The sequence below is a fragment of the Pelophylax lessonae genome, assembly GCF_965119305.1.
Source record: "Pelophylax lessonae genome assembly, chromosome: 5".
In the NCBI taxonomy this organism is placed as follows: Eukaryota; Metazoa; Chordata; class Amphibia; order Anura; family Ranidae; genus Pelophylax; species Pelophylax lessonae.
In genome coordinates, this window is record NC_138772.1 from 166058032 (window position 1) to 166082382 (window position 24351).

The 24351-nt window shown below is 40.4% G+C and overlaps 1 protein-coding gene across 2 annotated transcripts in view; it reads right to left on the reverse strand.

The window, feature by feature from the left end:
• Positions 1-22445, reverse strand: part of TRIM71 (tripartite motif containing 71) — a gene marked incomplete at both ends in the record, with an annotated part of 96669 nt that extends 74224 nt beyond the window's left edge. For both annotated transcript variants that reach the window (XM_082257849.1, XM_082257848.1), the window contains one exon: positions 21654-22445. In XM_082257849.1, the coding sequence (XP_082113975.1) occupies positions 21654-22445 (792 nt within the window). The remainder of the gene's footprint in view (positions 1-21653) is intronic.
• Positions 22446-24351: the final 1906 nt, after the last annotated feature.

Consider the following 24351-nt stretch of genomic DNA (forward strand, 5'->3'; position numbering starts at 1 on the left):
CAAAATCTAAAAACCGTAGAGGCGATCAAATATCACCAAAAGAAAGCTCTATTTGTGGGGGGGGGGGGGGGGGAAGGTCATCAACTGTATTTAAGTATGACATCACACGACAGCGCAATTGTCAGTTAAAACAACGAAGTGCCGAATTGCGAAAAATTACCTTTTTTTTTTTTTGAGAATGGCTCTGCACCAGTTACATGAATTGTGGAAATGCCAGATTAAGATCATGAGGGGGGTGGTTGAATCAAGATTGCAATTTAGCGATTCATTGTGCAGCTCTACAATCAAGGTGTGCTGCATTACCACTCGAATTTTATGGCACCTTAATGCACTTACCTAGGGATGTCCATTTTTTGTGGTGCGCTAAAAAATCTATCACACCATCTATGGTTACCCATCTAAGAAAGCAGATTGTATGCAGGTCATGTGATGCCAGCAACCTTTGGGATTTTCCAGATCAACATAAAAAACAGGAAAGGATGATTTTTCTATTCTCTGTTTTTTTTTTTTTTTTTAATGTACAAACACTTTCAAAAGATTTACACATAGAATTCTGACCATGTGGGGGACACATTGCCACTGGCCCTGTGAATAAATTATTTTAAGGTTTAGCACGGTCCTAATCTAAGGATTAGTCTAGGCAAAAAGGAGGTTAAAGTGGTTCTAAAAGGCTCAAGGTTTTGCATGAAGGTAAAAAATCTTTGTGCAGCAGCCCCCTCGGCCGCCCCCATTTCGATCCTGAAATGTGTATGAGAGCCTCAGCTCTCTGGAGACTCTACCGAGTAGCTCCCGCTGCTATCAATCACAGCCTGTGAACCAATAAGGAGGGGGGGGGATGGTCAAGCCAAGACTTGGTTTGTGAATGGACATACAGGAGTAGCAGCTCAGGAGCGTACCTGCTGGGGTGCCCTCTATTGCATGCTGCTTGAAGGGAGGGCCCGAGAGCACTGTCAGGGAACCTAAGAGGAGGATCTGGGCTGCTTTGTGCAAACCACTGCACAGAGCTGGTAAGTATAACATTCTTGTGGAAAAAAAAAAAAAAAAACCCTACACACCATTTCCTTTAATATCACTTTAATTAAAGCTTGGTATCTTTTAGCTAGATATGCCAAGCTGGAAGAATCCTGTGATCACCTAACCAAAACCTGTCCTTGGCATCTGGTGCGTAGCCTCGTTATAATGATAACATGTAAGTCAACTGAGCAAAACCAAAGTTTTTCTTCATGAAGAATAACCTTTAATTCCACATTCTTAGCTATTCAACTGCAATTTCAATGTTTGTGGTTTCCTAAGATTAGTGGTCAAGTATTTGATCCTGTAAGAACAGTGATGACAGGATTTCCATTACAGGGTAGAAATCATTGAGCAGATCAAGTACGTTAGAGCTCTGCAGCTTAGGAGTAACCAGTTTAGTATTTTTGTGATTAAGTGGCATAATAAACTCTTACAGCACAAGAGAACACATTAAAAAGGAAAACTCGGCTCTGATTAAAAACACAACTTAAAAAAACGTATTTAAATCACTGAATATTTATATATATATATATATATATATATATATATATATATATATATATATTTTTTTTTTTATTATTAATAATAATAATAATAATAATAATAATAATAACAACAATAATAATCTGTCATTTTAGTCCGCAGCTAGATTTTTTTATTTTTTAACTGGCAAGTAAAGTAGGGTAAGTTCTGCACATCTTCAAAAAAGGTACCAAAAGGGTCCAATGGTTTTTAGAACTACACAATGTGGATGTAGCAGAAAGATCCTCTTTTGCTACTCCCTTACAGCAAATGCAACTGCCTGCTCAATGCTTCACTATGATAGAGCCCAAATGTCTCCATAAAGAGGAGCCCAAATGTCTCCATAAAGAGGAGCCATCACCGCCCATGCCATCACAAGGGATGAATAATAAAAGTGATTAAAAAAAAACAAAAAAAAAAAACAAAAAAAAAAAAAAACACAACACACACACACACTGTTAATTATTATTATATTATTATGGCGGGGGGGATTCAAAGTGTCCCCGTTCACATGAAAATGCCGATCACTCCACACGTACGAGGTATCCCCACGAATGTCAAATCTAAGTGCAGGTTTCCACTAGTGTGACTTGCTGTGCGACTTGACACATGTCAAGTCGCACAGCAAGTCAAAAGCCATTTGTTTCAATCTGGCCCGTTTTCACTGCCGCGACTTCAGTTGCGGCGACTTCAAAAAGTAGTTTGTGCACTACTTTTGAGCCGACTTCCCTCTATAATGAGGGACAAGTCGCACTGAATGCCGCAAGCAACTTTAGCTACGAAGTCGCGCTAGAAGTAGCACGACTTCGTAGCCGCGGCAGTGGAAACGGAGCCTTAAGCAATAATGTTAGCGCTAGACCTCCTGTGCAACTCTAAAGTGGCAGCCTGTAAAGGCTTTTTATAGCTTTGCCTATGGAGATTTTTTTTTTGGGTGCTGTAGTTTGGTGCCGTTCCTCGGGCATACAGAATTTAGTCAGCAAAACATATTTCACATTTTACCAAACAACTGGTTATTAAATTGTGTTTGTGTGCATTTCAATTCAGAAAAGTGCATTTTTTTAAATATTTACATTTGAAAAACTGCTGTTTGATGAAAAATATGCAAACACCCAGCCTGTTAAAAAAATAAATAATTTATGCGACTCCCACCATTTTTTTTTTCTAGGGTCTCCGATTGAGGAAAATTAAAAATTCTGCATTTTTGAGTCATAAGCTTTTGTGGGAGTAAAACTTTGCAAAAAAAAAAAAAAACCATGCTACAGGTGTAGAACATCCGGTGTGCATGAGGTCTAAGTACAGGTTCTGGACAAATGTGTACCAAAATAAGTCCGCAAAGCGAGAAGCAGAGCAATAGTTGATCCTTTCACTGGACAAAAACTGATCTCCATAGAACTATAAAATCGGATGAGAAAAATAAAGATAGAAAGACATGAACCTACGAAAATCAGAACAGACACTAGCTAACTATTCAGAGAGACAGACAGACAATTTTCAAAGATGACTCAAATGTTGGCAATACTATGAATTAGTAATCTTTGCATTTCTTATTTATGAATCCGTTGTCATATACACACACCGTGTTGCATATAAAACCCCAATTTGCTGCATGCAGTATCTCCCAACAGTTTACAGTCTAAAGTAGTTTCTGTAAAACCAAGCATAAAATGTAGTTCCTGAAGTTAAATGTGGAGTCTCTTTAAAGAAATTGCAAATACCAACATTTTTCTTTGCACCGACGAAAGTTCTTACAGCACAATGCACATTTGACAGAATGTAACAAGAATAAAAAAAAATAAAAAAAAATATTCCATAGTACAAAGAACCACAAGAATTATTTATATTCACACGCCCCAAAAGAAATAGTCCTTTATTAAGATTGGAATAACCTTCTTACTTCCAACTAGAGCACATTCACAAAAGAAAAAAAAACCCCACCGCACACACCCTCCAAGGAGTGCTCACCATACTTATGCAAGCAGTAGTTGCCAGATCCACAGCATTTCTAGTGGTCTTGTCACACTCTAAATTGTAATCCAAACACAGGATATTACATTAAACCAAATGCAGGGCACATGAATGTATAAGGATTTTTTTACTTTGTTGTGCTTCTTTTGAAAAGATCATTGTTAATTTAGTCCTGCAAACTTGCTTGAAAATCATGCATTTACAAGGAATTAAGCCAGGATCAGGAAGGCTTGCGCCCTTACATTTTTTTTTTTCTCCTTTACAATCAGTAATGGCAGCTCCCAAATGTATATTTTGTGAAAGTTTCCTTCAAGTGCACTTAAACTACACCTGTCACAAACCTGGCTAACTGAGCCTAGGATTAAAAATACAATGCACAGGCAGGCAGTCGAATGAAAATCACTCCTCAAAACAAATCAGTAGATCCAGGTGCACAGGCACTTGAAGTTACATGCAAATCATACATTTCCATAAAAAAAAAAAAAAAAATTATATAATATTATATATATAAAAAAATAAAATATATTTTTTTTTATTATAATTTTTTTTATAACACAGACAGCAAAAAAACCAAAAGGAACACTGAAAACACATCAGATCTCAATGGAGAAAAAATTATGCTGGATAGCTCTATGGATATGGACTGTGTAAAGTGTTAGGAATGAAAGGATGCCACATCATTTGATGAAAATTAAAAATCCCCCTACAGAGGGCTGAATTCAAAGACATACCAAAAATCAAAGTGGAAAAAAAAAAAAAAGAAGGAGGATACTCCGTAGCTTGTATGCCCCCCCCCCCCCCCCATGTGCTTGTATGCCCCCCCCCCCCCCATGTGCTTGTATGCATGCATGACAATGCCAGGGCATGCTCCTGATGAGAAAGATGTGTACTGGGTTATTTTCTCCCAGATCTGGACCAGGGTATCACTGAGCTCCTGAACAGCCTGAAGTGAAACCTGATAGATGGACCGAAACAATGTCCCAGCATTGGATTTAGGTCAGGTGAGCGTGAGGGCCATTCAGAGGTATCCATTCCTTCATCCTCCAGGAACTGGTTGCATACTCTCACCACATGAGGCCGGTTATGGTCGTCCACCAAGAGGAACCCAGGATCCACTACACCAGTGTAGGGTCTGACAATGGGTCCAAGGAGTTCATCCTGATGCCTAATGGCAGTCAGGGTGTCATTGTCTAGCCCAGTGTTTCTCAACTCCAGTCCTCAGGGCACACTAACAGGCCATGTTTGCAAGAAAACTGGAATACATCACAGGTGATATAATTTGCTGCTCAGTGATTGCAGTATTCTGGTCTGCATCTCCCCGAGGTAATACTTAAAATCTGGCCTGTTAGTGTGCCCTGAGGACCGGAGTTGAGAAACACTGGTCTAGCCTGTAGAGGTCTGTGTGTCCCTCCATGGACATGCCTCCCTAGACCATCACTGACCCACCACCAAACCGGTCATGCTGAATGATTTTACAGGCAGCCTAAAGTTCTCCATGGCTTTTCAAGACCTATTTAAGTCTGTCACGTGCTCAGAGTGAGCCTGCTCTCATCTGTGAAAAGCACAGAGCACCAGTGGCAGACCTGCCAATTATGGTGTTCAATGGCAAATGCCAATCAAGCTCCACAGTGCCAGGCAGTGAACACAGGGCCCACTAGACGACGCTGGGCCCTCAGGCCACCCTCATGAAGTCAGTTTTTGATGGTTTGGTCAGAGACATTCACACCAGTGGCCTGCTGGAGGTCATTTTGTAGGGCTCTGGCAGTGCTCTTCCTGCTCCTCCTTTACACAAAGGAACAGATACCGGTCCTGCTGATGGGTTAAGGACATTGTATGGCCCTGTCCAGCTCTCCTAGAGTAATTACCCGTCTCCTGGAATCTCCTCCAAGCTCTTGAGACTGTGTTGGGAGACACAGCAAACTCTCTGGTAATGGCATGTTTTGGATGTGCCATCCTGGAGGAGTTGGACTGCCTGTACAACCTCTATAGGCTCCAGGTATTGCTTCATGCTACCAGTAGTGACACTGACCCAAGCCAAATGCAGAACAGTCAGAAAAGGGGAGTAAGGGATGCGGGGGGGGGGGGGGGGTTGAAAAAAAAAAAAAAGTCAATGGCCTCCAACTTGTAAAAACCATTCCCGTTTTGGAGGTAGTCTCATTGTTAATTTAACACCAAAGCAGCTGAAACTGATTAACAACCCCTCTCGGCTACTTAACTGACCAGATCAATATCTCAGGAGTTTAACTGACTTGACGCTATACTGATTAATTTTTTTGAGATATACATATTTATTAATAATAAGAATAATAATAATAATAACTGTCTACTGAATGTTGAAATGTGCAGTCTTTAAAATTTAATTTCATCTGATTAAAATACTGTTGCAAAGTGTAACTGGATCAGTTGGAAGCTAATTTACATCAAAAAAGGACAAAATACGATTAGGAAAGTAAACCGTCTTTTTGCAGGAAAATTTAGCAACCCTACACTAAAAACACCCTTATAAAAATTGATTTGTTTTGCTTACATGGCAAAGAATTTAAAAAGGAGAGTTCACGTGTGAAGGATCAGAGTTCGGTAGTGCCAAATTAATCTGCTTTTCTTTTGATAATAAAATCCATATTTGTTCAGGCATTTTCCAGGCTAATGCTGGTCATACACGTACACAATTTCGGCCGTTTGCAGACTGAACGATTATTCTTCGGTCAAAATCGAATTGGCCACTAACTTACAGTATAAACTCTTTTACATAATCGTTTTCATGATCATAATGATCGTTTGATAACATGCACAATAGGAGTCAGAATATTATTTTTGTTTAAAATTTTACCACACACCTAAAAAAACTTTTGTAGAAACGATAAAAGTTTTCGCTATGGGTCCATCGACATTAGCCAGGCACACGATCAAAATCGTCGGTAAACTTGTGTTCACTAACGGCCCGATTTTCGAACGATCTTTCCTAAAACAACCACTTTCGGCCGAAATTCTGTGCGTGTATGGCCAGCATTAGTATCAGCTTCCTGGACTCAGATGCTGGCTCAGAGAGGATACAAACCCTTGTACCTGTGGAATTCTTGGCCATGTTCACAATTGTCTGACACAGATCCGCCCCAGTTGCAGCATCTGACCTTGTGACTTGCTGCAGTTACAATATTCCAAATTAAAAGAGGATGGATTTCTCTGGCCTGCAGCCCACTGAACATAGACAATGGGACGGAGCTCCAGGACGGTTGTTCAATGATAAAAAAGGTACAACTTTTTTGAAAAATACTAATATTGTACATGAGAAATTTACATATGCAGCCTTGTAAAGTTACTGAAAAGGTCAGCGTCTGAACATTTACCTTCAATGGCTCCCGCTGCTATCCAAACAGGAAGGAAATAGCGGCGGGAGCTGGGTCAGTCGCTAGATCAAATCAGGCACAGGTAAGAAAGGGGGGGGGAGGGGAAGGGGGGGGGGATGGGTTGGAGTCACAGCACAAAAAAAGTTCTCATAGAATGCATTAGGGTGAAACAGCTTAAGTGGTTGTAAAGTCAGAAGGTTTTGTTTTTATCTTAATGCATTCTCTCTTTACCCCATCTTCCTCAGGCGGTTCCACCTGATTGGCTGAGACAGCAGTGACACTATTGGCTCCCGCTGCTGCTATCAATGTCAGTTAGCTGATCAGGAGAGAGAGGGGGGTGGGGCAGAAACAGGGCTCCATGTCTGAATGGACACATGGAGCTGTGACTCATCTGGGGTGCCCCCATTGCAAGCTGCTTGCTGTGGGGGGCCAGGAGTGCCCAAGAGGGACCCAAAAAAAGAAGGTTCTGGGGCTGCCCTGTGCAGCACAGAGGAGGCAAGTAGAACAGGTTTATTTGAGAGAAAAAAAAAAAAAGGCTTTAAAGTCACTTTAAACTATATATTGATTAGTAATCAGCTTCATAACATGTGCATGTGACCACTAGGGAGGAGGCCATATAAGCAAATACAAAGCACAGTATGCAAATAAGTGCAAAGTTATCTAGGCATGCGACCGACTAAAAAAGGAATTTACACAACCAACTCATTCCAAGAGGCTGAAATCTTCACATCTTTAAAAAACCTGGTTAATAACCCCAAGGAAATGAAACCCTGCAGGAATTTATTGACTCTAGGACAATGGTGTTAGGAGCTCATTACTCTAAATGCAGAGACACTGGCCATGGAATGTTTGGAAAACAGACACACTGGTGCCGACTATCACAACAATGAGGGCTATTCCTGGCCTTGAAAGAGATCCCACAACCTATGCAACCTCCTAACAGATGTGAAATTAAAAAGTGTTGGCTGGTCTGTCCACTATTTTAGAAAATAAAGATTAGTAACCAAAATTCATTAGAAAAAAAAAAATAAATAAATATGCATGGAATAAAAAGGGGTTACAAGAGTAACACTAGATGGAGTTATATTAAAAATAAAATAGTTACACAAAATACAATTTTAACAGAAGTGAATATCAAGAGGTGACCAATGCCTCTACTATTTCAAGGCAAAAACCATCTCAAATATCAAACGTTGTAGGCCTGTATATGGTTTGTAGTCAACAAGGTACTTGCAAAAGGAGAACTGTGCTCGAGTTAAAACCACCATTGAAGAAAACTCTGGATGTCGCTTATATTTAAAACGTATGTGCAGTTTCCCTAAGCAGTACTGACATGTGCATATTACATAATGATAAGAAATCAAAATGATTGGCTGAATTCTATTAAATGAGACTTAGGCTGGCCATACACTATACAATTTTCTTGTTCAACTTTCCTTTAGATTTACCAAAACCATGTAATATAGGGTCAAACCTAAACACTTTCAATTTGTATGCAATCAGGCAGGCCCTTGCACTACATAGTTAAAAGGTAAATCTAAAGGAAATTGAATAAGAAAATTGTATAGTGTACGGCCAGCCTTAGGAAAACAAACTAAGAACTTAGGTCTTCACTATATGAAAATAGTCCAAAGGATGGGACCTAGGGACAGCCATGAAATTAAAATATTTGAATAACCTTAAAAAAAGTTCCACGACAGCTCTGTGGGCAACCAAGAGCTCCTGATCCCAACCTTCTGTCCTTATAGAGGTGTGGTACTACCCCCCTTAAGGTTTGCAGGGGACTGGTTTTCCCACTCCTGCACAGCCAGGTAACAAAGTATTTTCCACACTTTCTTCAGACACAAGGAGCAGTCTTTAAACTTGTTTTTTTTATGTTTTATTAGGGGTAATAACTTGTATTGGGAATAGGAATTATGGGATGCCCAACTTCCTCCCTATGTACAATTCCTAGTTATCTTACTCCCAACTGCCTGATTGAAAAGATGCAAAAGCCCCGTACGCACGCATCGATAATTGGCCGTGAATTTTCGGCCAACGTCCGATCGGCCGATTTTCGGCTTGTTAGTATGATGCTTCCGACAATCGACTTTTCGGCCGAAAAAAAAATCTGGTGTGCAGGCTATAAAATTTTTGTTGGCCGTCAACACAACGGCCGATTTTCCGTCAGTCAGTACAGATTTCGGCAGACAAAAATCTGATGAGCAAGACTGAGCATGCTCAGAGAAGAAAAAAACACACGGAAAGTAAACCATCACATGACATCACTTCTGAAGTAGATTTTTGTTGGCCGAGAAAATTTGTGTGCAGTCTAGGCACATTCCAACCAACAAAACACCACTCTGGACAAAAGTCGGACGATCGGTCGGCCGATAATCGTTGCGTGTGTATGAGGCATTAAAGACTAGGAAACACTCAGTTCTTTAGAAAGTACCACAAAGTGTTGTAGACTGCATTCCGGAGTACCTCCAACCTCCCTTGTAGACACTAGTCCCAGCTCTACTAACTGCAGGAAATGCCAGACCACCCGGCTGCTCCAGAGAAGTTTTTTTTTTTTATTAAAAAGATTTAAAATCATAACGCTGTCTTTCAGAAAGACCGGCTACATGTGGCAGTCTTTCCCCTTGTCAGTCCCTGACAGTGCAGACGTTCTTTGCTCCCGCTTAAGAAAACCCCTTTAAAAAACAATCTGTCAGGCCCCCACCCCAAAAAAAAAAAAAAACAAAAAAAAAAACTTCAGCCAAAAAGGTAGAGCCCCCCCTTTCCCCAGCAGAGGTACCCCTCAAGGGCCACTGACAGTCTCCTCAGCACTCCATCTTCCACCCGACTCCCCAGCCAGCATGACTCATCCATATATTTGAGGGCTGGCTCAGACACCCTGCCAGGCCCACTGCCTGGGCATTGGCTGAGCTCCCCTAACTATACAGATCAACCCTCCTGGCCTCTGCCCCCCAGCCTCTAGAAGTTTTTCCAAACTCCCAGAACCAGGGGAAGGCACCAGAGACCTGCCTGCACGAGTCATCCAGCCTGACCTGCAATAAGCTCTTGACCCAGATTCAAGACCCCTAAATTAAGCTTAAGCCAAGACATACATTTGCCTGAACTCACATGAGAGGGTACAACAGAGGCTTAGGCAATTTACGGTTAGGAATCTACTTGAGGAAGATACTATAAAGGGGCTGGAGTTTAATTTCCAAACTTTTAGACCCCTTGATGTTGATGCACTTGTGGACATGCAGCAACTTTCATATTCTTTCCTCTACAGAGGGGGAAAAAAAAAGTTTATTATATATATATACACACACACACACACACACACACACACACACACACACACACAGGCTTTCACGATCAGGTCCGCCTGTCAGCGGAGACATGTCAGCTGACACCCGCTGCTATCCAATCCAGTTTGTGAAATCCAGGCGGATGGAAACCTTATTTTCTATCCATCTGGAGGATTGGATGATAAAAACGGACAGGCGGTCTGTTTTCATCCGATCTCCCATAGAGGAGAGCGGGGATCTGACTGGTCTGTCTATGCAAAGTAAGCGGAGACAGACCTGTCATCCGCCTGCTCAGCAGGGGGGCGGGGGGGGGGGGGAAATCAGCAGATCGATCTCCGCTGAGCAAAAAACGGAGTCTGCTGGGCGGAAAGCCCGTGTGAAAGGACCCTTAAAAGAGCTGTCCCAACATTCTGGAAAAAGGTTTTCAAGACATGCTCCAAATGGTTGTAAATAATCTCCACTATTTCTTAACCAGTATTGGACCGGAAGGATTTGCACCCTTAATGACCAGGCCATTTTCTTTGCAATTCAGCACTGCGTTGCACTAACCAAAAATTGCGCGGCGGTACGACACTATACCAAAATAAAATTGATGTCCTTTTTTCCCCACAAATAGAGCTTTCTTTTGGTGGCATTTAGCCACAACTTTTTAATAAAGCATATTTTGATTGGTTTGGGCAAAAGTTATCGCTTCTACAAACTAGGGGAAAGATGGTCATTTTGATTTTTTTTTTTATTGCCAGTAATGGCGGCGATCTATGATTTTTAACTGCGACATTGCAGCAGACAGATCGGATATATAACAGGAATGTGAAACATTAATCTACATGTAAAATCCCACCACCATTGTGTTTATCTGTTTAGTGGGCATGGATAAGGGAGTGGGCTGTCATTTACCAATGTATACACCCACATGTGTGAGACTCTATAGTCACATGGGCTGCTCAGGTGAGATAGGGAGAAAATGCTCTGCATAGAATCTCACTGAAAACTGAGCATGTGCAGAGTTGTCACTACAGCTACAAAATGGTTAGCTACATTTAGGACTTGGACAGAAGGGGGATATAGAGAGCAGCAGAAGGATCAACCAGGTTTTTTTTGCAGAATACAGAAAATGAATCTCATAGTGACTACGTATGAACAGCATGTAGTACATTTTGATCGTTTAGGATTTGGGTTTAGTGACACTTTAAAGCAATCCTGCCCCTAAACTTTTTTTTTTTTAAAAATAGAGAAAGAAGAGGGGGGGGGAATAACCTTTTCCCTGCCCGAACATAGATATCAAACACCCCCTCTTCCCCCAAATCTGCCATAAACCAACACTACTTAGTCCTGCAGCAACAAACACTGTCAAAATAAAAGCATCGGACACTATGGGGGTGGACACTGGAGATAGTCACTTAAGTATGGGCACCTTAAGCCTAGTACACACGGGCTGAATGTTGGGTGGCATCTGCCTGTTCAATAGACATCCAGGCAGTGCGTACTTCAGCAAGTTCCTGTCAAAGGGGCATGCTCCGGATCAATACTCTCAACCATTGGCTCAGTCCCCCCTTTTTAGAACACAAAATGGCACAGCAGGGGCAATCACTGTACGAACGACAGATAGTTAGTACAGCGGCTCCTGAGCGTTCTGATTTTTTTTTCTGAATGGAAAAAAAAAAAAACCCCAACACACAACTAGTAGGGTGTAGTAGGCTTTAGACTTTGGGGGACAATTCCCCTGCAACAGAGCATTGTTTGGCTACATGAGCAGCAGGAAAGGAGAGAAAATTACTTCCTTCTTTACAGGTAACAACTTGCATTTGGAAATACATTTAAATCCTTATATGGCCAGACCCTTGCAAAATATTTACAAGCGATGATGACAGTAGAATGACAAAGCAAAGCAATATTTTAGTCTTCTACTAGTGCTGCATAATTCAAAAACTGACAAAACTAGGAATTAAAATGAAAGCAAATTTTGCTGTCATGAATTCTTTAAGACAGAATATAAAATTGTTTAATGACTTAACAGATGCAGCTTGTTTTGTAAAAGAGAAAATGTAGATTCTACTTTAAAAATATGAGCACTACTGAAGAAATAAATTGAGGGGAGAAAAAAAAAACACACACAACCAACACACACACACTTAATGTGTTTTAATTAAGGCACTGACACACGTCTCTAAAGCAATCTAGGTAGATAGATCTTTCCAAAAGTCACTGCAACAATTTTTTGAACATCCGAGACCTTCCTTATCTGTGAGCTCAAAAAGGATCAGGTCACTTTTTTTTTGGGGGGGGGGGGGGGGGGGGACGGGGTAGAGATAATTTTGATTATATAAAATGTTTGTTTTTTTTGGAGGCTGTAAAGCACTGCACCAGTGATCAGAAGATCTACCAGTGTATATGCGTGCCCGTACACCCCGTGTCCCATGTGACGTAATTGATCGTGCATGCCGAGTAGAGGACATCACAAAGGGGCAGGGTCACTCAACGGCATTGGGTGGCCACGCCCCTTAACGATTTAAGAACTGTCAGACAGGGGGGGCCTCCCCCCCCCCCATCAGGTGGGCTGCAGCAGTCAGTCATCGGGCTTGATGCTGGAAGGAATTGCCAAAAACGTTTTTTATTTAAATTTGACACTTTTTGGTGAATGAGGTGTACAAGGTACCCCATACTCACATGGGGGGGGGGCACGATCTGGGGGCCACCAGAAACCAATAATCCCCCCGCAGACAACCCCAACCACCGGCCAGGGTTATGGGGGGGGGAAGAGGTCCCCACCCCAAACATGGGGACAAGGTGCTTTTGGTGGAGCAGAGCCCCCTGCCCCAAAGTTTTTTGCCCCTGGATTTTTGGGGGGACCCCACGCAGATTATGGTGTGGGGTTCCCTTTAAAATATATACTAGCCCCTTCAGGTAGGGGGGCAACCCCATGTGTTTTTTTTTTTTTTTTTTGCAGGCACCCTTTTGTTCACATTCAACTGTCAGTGGGAAAACCCGCTGACAGCCGATAAGTCATTGGTTGTTAAAGACGCGGTCGGTGGCCAGCCTTCCTTAGCAACCAGCTATTCCATCATACAGGATTCAAATAAATTATTCGTCATACAGAATTCAAATAGTTCTGAAAATTTGGTATTAATTAGAAAACGAACAAAGGAAACAACGGAAATTGCACGTCTAAAAGTCACATGTATATCTTGCAGGTGTGACTTTCAAGTGATTTGAGGGTTTACATTGATGTCTATGGCCCTCCAGTTGCATGAAAGTTGGACCCAAGTATTGCAGGAACTACTTTAAGTCACAGATATGAACAGTACTCAATTGGGAAACATGGGTTGCGACTCAACACTCATACGCAATTGGTTATTGCATGACACATATGGAGGTAACGCCTGGAATGTCAGAATTAGAGCAATAATCCTAGCACCAGACCTCCTGTGTAAACACTAAACCGGTAAGCTGTAAAGGCTTTCATTTTTTAATTTTTTTCTGAATATCTCCATTTGATGAAACAGCTGCACAAAGATTATGACAAAAAAAATAAAACATTTTGCAACATCCACCATATTATTCTCCAGGGACATTGCTTTTAGAGAAAAGAATCTATACAATTTTTTTTTCTTTTTTTTTTTAAATATACATTTTGTTTTGCATATTTATACATGTATGAGAAATTTTAGAATTGGCCCAATTCTAAAGTGGGGGAGAAAAAAAAAAATAAAAAAAAAAGTCTATTCAAAATTATCTCCAACCCCCCCCCCCCCTTTTTATAGAATGGATAAAATTCTGTCCTAACAAAAGCAAGATTTTCCACTTACTACACTCAATTCTTTGGGGTTCTCTCCCTTTTCATACCCATCATATGAGAACGGCTGATGAGTATTAGGCAAAGATTGGAGAAGGACTGAAATCCTGGATCTTTATTGAAGTGCTTGTTGGCTGGTCAGCCTTATTGATCTGGCGAGTTTAGTATTTATTGGCACGTGGTGGAGCACTTTTAGGGTGAAAAAGAAAGAAGGTGGCTTTTTCTTCTCTTTTATGGACATGGTAATTGGCAACACATATCCATCTATGAACTATGGATAATTTGAACATGAGAATTTTCTGTTGAAAGGTTTTAGCACATGGAAGATTATTTATTCACTTTGCATAAGGACAATAGTTATAATATTACTAGTGGATTGTTACTATTCACTGAACTGTGGAGTTTTGGTTTATATAGATTTGAGAATTAGGAATTTTTACTAATGTATTCAATTGTTTATGTATGAAAGGCGAGTACCCAGAAATACTGTATTTATGTGCAAGCAAGAGTACTGAATCTAATCAAAAAATCACAATTTAAAATGCGATTCAAAAGGCTTGATTTACCAAGGTCGACTGTCTTTGCCCAGACATTGTACCTCTCCTAAAAGTATAAAAAAAAAAAAAAAAAAAAAAAAAAACCACTGATGTACACACCCATGAAATGCCTAGGACCACGTGCATACAAATTCGCTGATGTGGACCTTCCATCCCCATGAATAAGATCTCATTCTGTCCATACAATTGCCTACTTCACAGAAGGCAGCAATAGGAAAGTTTAACACTAGATAAAGTTTTATATAAAATTTTACTTACTTCAAAAAATTACAATAAAAAAAAAAAAAGGTTTTTTTTTTTGTTTACGCGTGATTCGTTAAGGTTAAAAAAATAGGGAATGTTTTTTTTTTAAAAAAAAACAAAAATGGATGGTATAAAAACACAAAAAAGTAGATTCATAAAAGAGTTTTTGCTTAAATGCTCCAATATATATTTGGAACTGAACAGATCAGAAAAACCCAACTATTCTAGCACAGAAAAAAAAATAAGATTATATAATAAACACACCAAGAAAATATAATTTTTACAATGAAAATACAATTTTAGTTTAATTCAAAAACTAGGTTTTTTTTATAAACAAAATGGCTAATCAATATTCAAGATGCCACACTCGGGATGCATGTGCATGGAGCTACAATTAAAAGCAGCTCAGAGCCAGCTACCTCTTGCTCAATGCTGTACATGATTATAAGATTGGACACAGAAGGAAGGATTTTTTTTTTTTAAATGTGTATCAACATTTGGAGTTTAAGGGATAGCATTTATTGGCCAACTTACATTATTAAAAGATACAAGTTTTCAAGATGACTTATTTAAGAAGATTCAGTTTTATAGTCTATATCTGCTGCAACCCCCTTATATATGAATTTTATAAAAATATTCAGTTTGTTACTGGATCATTTTTAAAAGAATACATCACAGAAGGTAGATCACTAAAGGGCCATACACACTAAGATTTTCTGAAGACTTTTTCCTTTAGACTTACCAAAACCATAATAGGAGGTCAAACCTAAACACTTTCAATTTGTATGCAATCTGGCAGGCCCTTGCACTACATAGAAAAGGTAAATCTGAAGGAAATCTAACCACAAAAGTTGGATAGTGTGTATCCAGCTTAAGTCCAGGAATAATCTTAATGAAAATGCATGCGCAAGCAAACAAGCATTTGGTCAACGAGAAAGAAAACTGCTGTTTAACTATGCCATCAGTAAATAAAGCTCAATGACTTGTTTAAAAACAAAAATAAAAAGCACAAATGCTCAGTATGCAAAAAAAGCTATTGCAGAATGCTGCCAAGTTACAAAATAAGATAATCGCATAACCAGAGTTCCATACTGCCGTTTATTTTGCAAGGATATGAATTGTTTTAGGAAAAATTGATGAAACATGCAACTGCTGATAAATACAGTGGCGAAAAAAATAAATCGAGAAATAGAGAAGACCTAACAACTTGACTGACATGAGGAAAATATATTATTTCACAACCACTAGACAGTACAGCAGAAATTGCTGTCTTGAAGTCTGAGAAACTCGACATTGACTCATTACCACAACGCCTGGTTTAATATATGCTGTTCTAAACATCTCAGTGCAACGTGATAGAATCATCTTCTGAGAATGTTAATCATTCAGTGCTACCCAGGGAAGAAAACACCCCTTTTTAAAATTGTATTCCATATCAAGAAAAAAAAAAGTCCAAGAGGGTGAGCTTTCTCCTTTTGTCTTGACCACTACTTTGTAGTATATGAAAAGCAGCTGAATCACTCATAGTTTTGCAGAATTGGAACAATACAATATAATGACCACACGTAAAAGTTATTTCATTTTGAAACATCCAGGAAAAAAAACAAAAGTCACTCTGGGTTTTTTGAAAAACCAGACTTGGAAAAAAAAAAAAAAAAAAAAAAAATTCTAATTATCCCCCAATCTAGATTACAGTAAATTAATCCCATGACAGTGAGAAACTTGGAGAATGTACTGACTGTCATGCTAATACACAATTTACATTATTCCATTATACACAACTCAAAATCCACTGCACTGCATAAACTGATACAGCTAATAGTATTCCCTACAGAACGTTAATGAATATGTTGAGAGATGCAATGTGTTATTGTGCTGGTAACTTGCACGGTTCTTTAATAGGATATGCTCTCTTTCTGTGCAGCTTGATTTTATTATAAATTACATAACACTCACTGCTGATATCAGATGCATTTTGTGAACTAATAACTTCAGAGCCATCAAATATTTGCCACCAATTTGTTTTTAACTAACCTTTAAATTCAGTCATATCTACTGTACAAAATGTTCAGGACCCTCTCTAAATAACCTAGATTTTTATTTACCGTATTTTCCGGCGTATAAGACGACCCCCCTAATTTTCATCTACCAGTAATACTTAGGTTACCTTGGAGATATTATACTCGGCGTATAAGACGACCCTCCTAATTTTCATCTACCAGTAATACTTAGGTTACCTTGGAGATATTATACTCGGCGTATAAGACGACCCCCCATTTTTGGGGGATTTTTTTGAGGTTCAAAAGTAGTCATACCCCAGAAAATACAGTAATTAAAAAAAAAAAAAATAATAATTAATAAAAGAAAAAAAGCACACCAAATCACAAAAATGTGTCTATAAAAGTATATAAACAACATGTATTCAATTTTATATTAGAAACCCAATTATCTTCAGCAAGGAATACAAATACACTGTGAAAAATAAATACATTTCCTATAAACAAGCAAATATCAGTATAGCCTGCATTTGTCCATCATTCTAAAAGCAGGAAAGACAACCTGTAAGCAGTGATTTTAAAATAACACATTTTTACTGCAATAGGTAACCTATGTGTGAATTGCAGCCTCCTTTAAAATAAAAGAAATGGATATTTGTGAGAGGCAAATATTTGTAGTAGCTAAATGAAGCTTGAGGAAAGAAGGGCTCACCAAAGCCTGAAAGCTTCACCAGCTAATTGTTTTCAGTATTGACTGTAAAATAAGACAAAGGGGGTAATGAAGAGTGAATTTTAAGATAAATTAGGTTATATATGCTGAAAAAAAAAAAAAAAAAAAAAAAAGTGGTGTTACTAAAATGAAGATGTGTTCTGATCCATTGGAGCATGCCCAAGCATAGATGAAGAATCTCTATTTTACTATCCAGCGAATGCCACTATAGGGGGGGAGGGGGGAATTTACTAAAATTGGAGAGTGCAAAATCTGGTGCAGCTCTACACAAAAACCAATCCGCTTCCAGGTTTTTTTTTTTTTTTTTTTTAAATCAAACCTAATTGAACAAGCTGAAGTTAGAAGCTGATTGGCTACCATGTATAGCTGCATTAGATTTTGCACGCTCCGGTTTTAGTAAATAAACTAGGGACAAACAGGTAGTATAGTACACACCTAAGGGAGGTGGATATTAGGGATATTTCTGGATAAATCTGACATTCCCTGCCAGTCAACCCCTCCCGACTCCATCAAAGAACTACAAAAAGAAAAACTATTTCTCTAAAGGATCAGGAGGGTTTTGCCTAGCATACATTCATTTCTCATCGAGGTTCTAGTTGTCTTGCTGCGATAGGAAACATTGCTCTGGTAGCACAATTTATAAATATACCCCAAATGACAAGCTGCATCACACGTCCTAGCAGGTGAGAATCTGCAACACACAAGTCCCCCATTTTCTGACGCAAGTGTCAACACACAACATTTACTATTCAACTTAACAGAATCGCGACTTACACTAAACGACATACAGTGCGGAAAGGAATGCAAGCACATGGATGTCGTAACAGGCAATCCCGGATGGAGAAATAGTGCTACAAATCCATATGCGCTGCAGGTTTGTTTTTCACCTTTTCAAGGAACAGGTACTTGAGATAACACAGACTGCAGTGTACGAATGTAGGAACACAAACAGGCCAGTTAATAAGGCAGGACAAAGAGCAACACAGATGTCCAAAGTGCAGTAACATAGCAACCTGATGTTGGATTTCACCAGTGGAAGATGTATTCTGGTTGCTATGGGCTACTACATGTTACACGCCATTCTCTTGAAATTATTTAGGCTTCATGCACATTAAAAAAAAAAGAGAAAAAAAAAAAAAAAAAAATAAGACAAAACACACCTCTAGCAGCATTTTTTATGCCCCTAGAAGCAAATCATGTAATCCATGAACACCATTTTAATCTAGAAGAGTTTTTGAAGTTTCAGCTTCTAGGAGCAGAAAACACTTTGTGAAATTATATATATATATATATATATATATATATATATATATATATATATATATATATATATATATATAAACAATTTGCCAGCAGAAAAAACAAAAGCTGAAAGCTCCCGACTGCTATTAAAGCAGGCACAAAAAAACACTAATATGAACATTCATTCAGCATTTTTTTAGCCTATAGTGTGCATGGAGCCCAATTCAGAAGTTTACTGTGGTACTGCAGATAACCAACAATTCATGTCAGCTTCAAAACCGCATTTGCTTACTAAAAATCACAATTCAAACTTTGGTGACTTTAGGAAGTTTATAACTTTACCCGGTTGCCAAACTGAATTGAAAGAGGTCTTCAGAAAGATCGATCACAAAACTGGATGGAAAGATAAGGTTCTGTCACCAAACTGGATGAAACTGTCCTAATGCAGGGGTCTTCAAACTATGGCACTCAAGTTGTTCAGGAACTACAATTCCCATCATGCCTAGTCATGTCTGTGAATGTCAGAGTTTTACAATGCCTAATGGGATGTGTAGTTCCACAACAGCTGGAGGGCCGTAGTTTGGAGGATCCCTGTCCTAATGTCACCCAACTGAATGGAATTGGGTCTTCTAAGTGTCACAAAACTGGATGGAATCAGATCTTCCTAATGTGTTCAAATTGAATTAGAATGGGTCCTCCTAATGCTTCCAAACTGGAGAAAAATAATTTCTGCCCAATGTCACAAAACCGAATGAGAATTTGTCTTCCAAGTGTCACAAGGTTGGATGAAATAATTGTTTCCTAATGTCACAAACCTAGGTGGAAAGGAGTCTACCCAATGTCATCAACCTGGATGGAATGGTTCCTTTCCTGATGTCACACAACTGGGTGAAATGGTTCCTTTCCTGACGTCACAAAACTGGATGAAATGGTTCCTTTCCTGATGTCACACAACTGGATGAAATGTGTCCTATAAACCTGGATGGAATGGTTCCTTTCCTGACGTCGCACAACTGGATGAAATGATTCCTTCCCAATGTCACAAAACTGGATTAAATGTGTCCTATAAACCTGGAATTATTCCTCCCTGATGTCACAAAACTGGATTAAATGTGTCGTATAAACCTGGATGGAATTATTTCTTCCTGATGTCACAACTGGATGAAATTATTCCTTCCCAATGTCACACAACTGGATGAAAATTATTCCTTCCTGATGTCACAAAACTGGATGAAATGTGTCCTATAAACCTGGATGGAATTATTCCTTCCTGATGTCACACAACTGGATGAAATTATTCCTTCCCAATGTCACAAAACTGGATGAAATGTGTCCTAAACCTGGATGGAATGGTTCCTTCCCTGATGTCACAAAACTGGATGAAAATTATTCCTTCCTGATGTCACAAAACTGGATGAAATGTGTCCTATTAACATCACAAGTGTTGAAGCATCAGACTAGGTCTTAAAGCATCATCAGTTTATTGCCAGGTTACCTTTTCTATTCTGCTTTTTATATAAAAACACATCAAATCTGTTTTGTAAAGTAGAACAGTATTTTCAAATTCATCAAACTTCTCAAAGGATACAAGAGACATTAAATACACAACCAGCAAAAACCAAACCAAAACCAACAATTATTGGTTACCCCCCCCCCCCCCCCGTTAATATGAAAATTAAGGACAAGCTGTTACCACTATTCACATTACTGTATTAAATATCGCACTGCAACCCACCCCCCCCCCCCCACACACACACACACACACAATTGTTCACAAATCAGGTTGTTCAACAACCAAAAACAGAGAACAGATCTTGTCACTGAAACACACACAACTTGGTAAATACTAATATAGGAAAGTTACACAAAATGTCCTACAATCTGAAACATTTTCTGTTCCACACAGCAAAAACCTTCTGAAACCACATCTAAGAAACAAACCAATGTCTGGATTTACAGTAAAGCTAAAAATAAACACCTAAAAATGATAATGAAAGTGAGCAATGCAGATTGGCTTTAACGAAAAATGTATCAATAAAAAACAAAAAAATAAAAAAAGGGGGGGGGGGGGGCGCAGAAATCTTTTTTTTTTTTTTTTTTTTTTAAATATACTTTTTTTGTGCACGTTCGTTCTGCACAACAGTGGTAATCTAAGACACATGGAATAAGACACATTTACGCTGCAATAAAGTTGATGCATTGACTTTATGCAACTTATCAGATTTCCATAAGAAGAAAACAAACATGCCCTGCCCACCTAAGGAGCTGTCTGAACCACTGACATGTTAAACTGGGGGGAAAAAAAAGTCCTCAACAAACGTAAGACTCTTCGTGGGCATATATTGACAGAAAATAGGTTTTTTTTTTTGTGCATCACAATTTCTTTTTTTTTTTTATGCCTCATATACTAATATATACCATAGTTATTAATATCTAAAACAGTTTTCTTCAAACAGGAGCAGCTGTGCTTGACAACCAACCAGCTTCTTTCAGCTTGTTTGGATAAGCTATAAAAAACAAAAAGCTAGATTTTGATTGGTTGCCATGCACAGCTGCTCCAGTTATGATCCCCCCCCCCCCCCCCCCAAATATTATTTTTGGCATATAATAATAATAATACAGGGCATCTATGATTAGCTAACCTAAGGACAGGCCTTAGAATTGAGGAAATACCTCACCCTCTGCTGAGACTTGTAGTTTTCCATCAGTTAAAAAACAAACATTTAACCCTTTGTCTGCAAGCTGCAATAAATGCACCAAAGAAAATAAACAAACCCTACTATTAGACCACACTGACATTGGTGGTGTTAAGCACAACCAATCAGAACTCTGCTTTTATTTTTTCTGCAAATTAAAAGAAACCCAATTTGGTTGCTATAGGCAACAGCCCAATTTTGTGCCCCTTAATGAATCAGCCAGAAAGGAAACCTTCATAAATTGAGTGGCATCATGGACTCACCTCCTCATCATGCTGCTGACAGTAGGCCAATCTCTCGGGGTACATAGGCAGAATGGGGAAGGCGTTCCCCTGGAAGGGCGATGAGGAGGATGAGGTAGTGGCAGCGCTGGACGCCGCAGAGTTGCAGGGGGACGCTGTGCCGCTGATACACCCAGGTCCCCTGCTTCCAGGTCCAGTGAAGCGTTCGATGAAGTGGTCCTTGGTAAGTCGCACCCTTTGGTGGGCCCGTAGGCAGTTGTCGCACAGGTTCTCCTGGCAGTCAAGGCAGTGTGAGCTCGCCCCGTTGCCCTCGTCACAGGAGGAGCAGCGTGGTTCCGGCTGGTTGGGTGGCGCTCGGCGCAGGAGGCCGGAGGAAGAACACGAGGCCGAGCGCGGCCGCTGTTGCCGCCGGGGGCCGCTTGCGCCTCCCCTGCTTCCGTTGCTCTGCGGCTCCTCCGCGGCCCCTACCACCGCGTCCAGCAGGTTGCTGAGATGAAGGAAGGTCGAGGAAGGCAAGGCATCCATGCCCGCCTCCGACATGAGCACCTTGTGGTCGCAAACGGGGCAATGCAGCTGCATGGAGTCGCCGGGGCTCCGGTGGCTCTCCAAGCACTGACGGCAGAAGGCGTGAAGACACGGCAAGACGTGCAATCTTCGGGGGGCCGCGCTGAGGTTCCCGCTCCCTCCGGTGCTGCTGCTGGAGGTTTGGGAGGAGGAGGAGGACGAGCTGGAGGAGGAGATGGGGGCAGAGGACACGCACATCTCCTTACACAACGGGCACAGCTGGAAATCGGACTCCGGGAATGAAGCCATTTACAGGAGGAGAGGGGGGAGGCGATGGATGGAAAGGACACAATCAGACCATTTACAGCAGGCGGCTCTTCTCCATTCACCTGGGGCTGGTGGGGCACAGCGGGGGCTTTGTTTACACTGAAGAATGGACCTCCCAGGTGGGATCAATAACACAGCCTGGGTTCAGCATTGCACAGGTCAGCAATCCTCCTGGAGCCTGATCCCTACGATGACAGCGAGATCAAAATCCTCCTGCAGCCTGATCCCTACGATGGGCGTGAGATCACAGTCCTGCAGCCTGATCCCTATGATGGGCGTGAGATCACAGTCCTGCAGCTGATGTGAGGGGCACTGCCCTCCTGCAGCCTGATCCCTATGATGGCTGTGAGATCACAGTCCTGCAGCCTGATCCCTATGATGTGAGGGGCACAGTCCTCCTGCACCCTGATCCCTACAATTTGGGGGGCACAGTCCTCCTGCACCCTGATCCCTACGATGGGCGTGAGATCACAGTCTTGCAGCCTGATCCCTACGATGTGGGGGGCACAGGCCTCCTGCACCCTGATGCCTACGATGGGCGTGAGATCACAGTCCTCCTGCAGCCTGATCCCTACTATGGAGGGGGGGGCACAGTCCTCCTGAGCAGGGTGACAACTTCTACTACACAGCACAGAGCTGCATGCCGGACACACCCCCCTCTGTCCGATCACACCATGCAAACACTGCAAGCCGCCTTCAATTATTCACCATCGGAGGATCACCTTTCCCCTGCCACACACCCAGCCATCTTCCATGCAGTCACATCATCCCGATCGGATTTCTGGACGAATCAACAGCGATCCACCATAAAGAGACGATGAGCAGATCTACCGAGAGGAGCCACTCAGCACCGTGCAGCAGCAGCAGGCAACGATCCGTCCACACAGCTTCCCCCCTCCTCCCCATTTGCGGTGTCGCTCACATGGTGTCAGCGTGCGGCGATGTGCTCTGATCGTACACCCAGCTCTGCACGGCGCGTGCTGCCAATCTTCCCAGTCTACCCCTAACACTGCACTTTAATGAGCAGCGCCGTACAGCGCACTTCCGCCAGAGCTTGGAGGAGAGGGGAGGAGCCTGCAGGAAGGGGGAGTGGTGGGAGCCAACTGGAGGAGGGGGGGAGCACTGAAAAACAGGAAACACTGCCATCTACTTTACACCACAAAGGGGGACGATTTACTGGGAGAAGAGGGCATTTCTTTACGGGGCTCATTAGAAAAGGCTGAAATCAATTGTTACTCTAACTGACCTGGCCAATTTTTCCAATTGTATTCAAAATACTACCGAGAAGAGCACCAATCCAGCAACATCTATTTTATTTATACATCCATTGAAAGCATTATATTAGAATAAAAAACATTAAAAAGCAAATTTATAAGCAAAAGAAAAAAAATTAAAATAAGCTAACAAAACAAAAAAAAAAAGATCAAAATAACAGTAAATGCAATAATCTTTATTTTTTTTTTTATACATTCTATTTGTTTTTTTTTGTTTTTGTTTTTTGTAGTTTTTTTATACATCCATTGAAAGCATTAAATTAGAGTAAAAAGCATAGCAAAATTATATTAGAAAGCAAAAGAAAAATAATCATAATAAGCTAAAAAAAAAAAAAAGATCAAAATAACAGTAAATGCAATAAATCTTTATTTTTATTTTTTTTATAAATTCTATTTGTTTGTTTTTTGTTTTTTTTGTTTTTTTATACATCCATTGAAAGCATTACATTAGATTAAAAACCATTAGAAGCAAATGGTATTAAAAAGCAAAATAAAAATAATCACAATAAGCTAAAAAAAAGATCAAAATAACAGAAAATGCAATCAATCTATATTTTTTATACATTCTATTTTTTTTTTATATATTCATTGAAAGCATTATCTTAGATTAAACA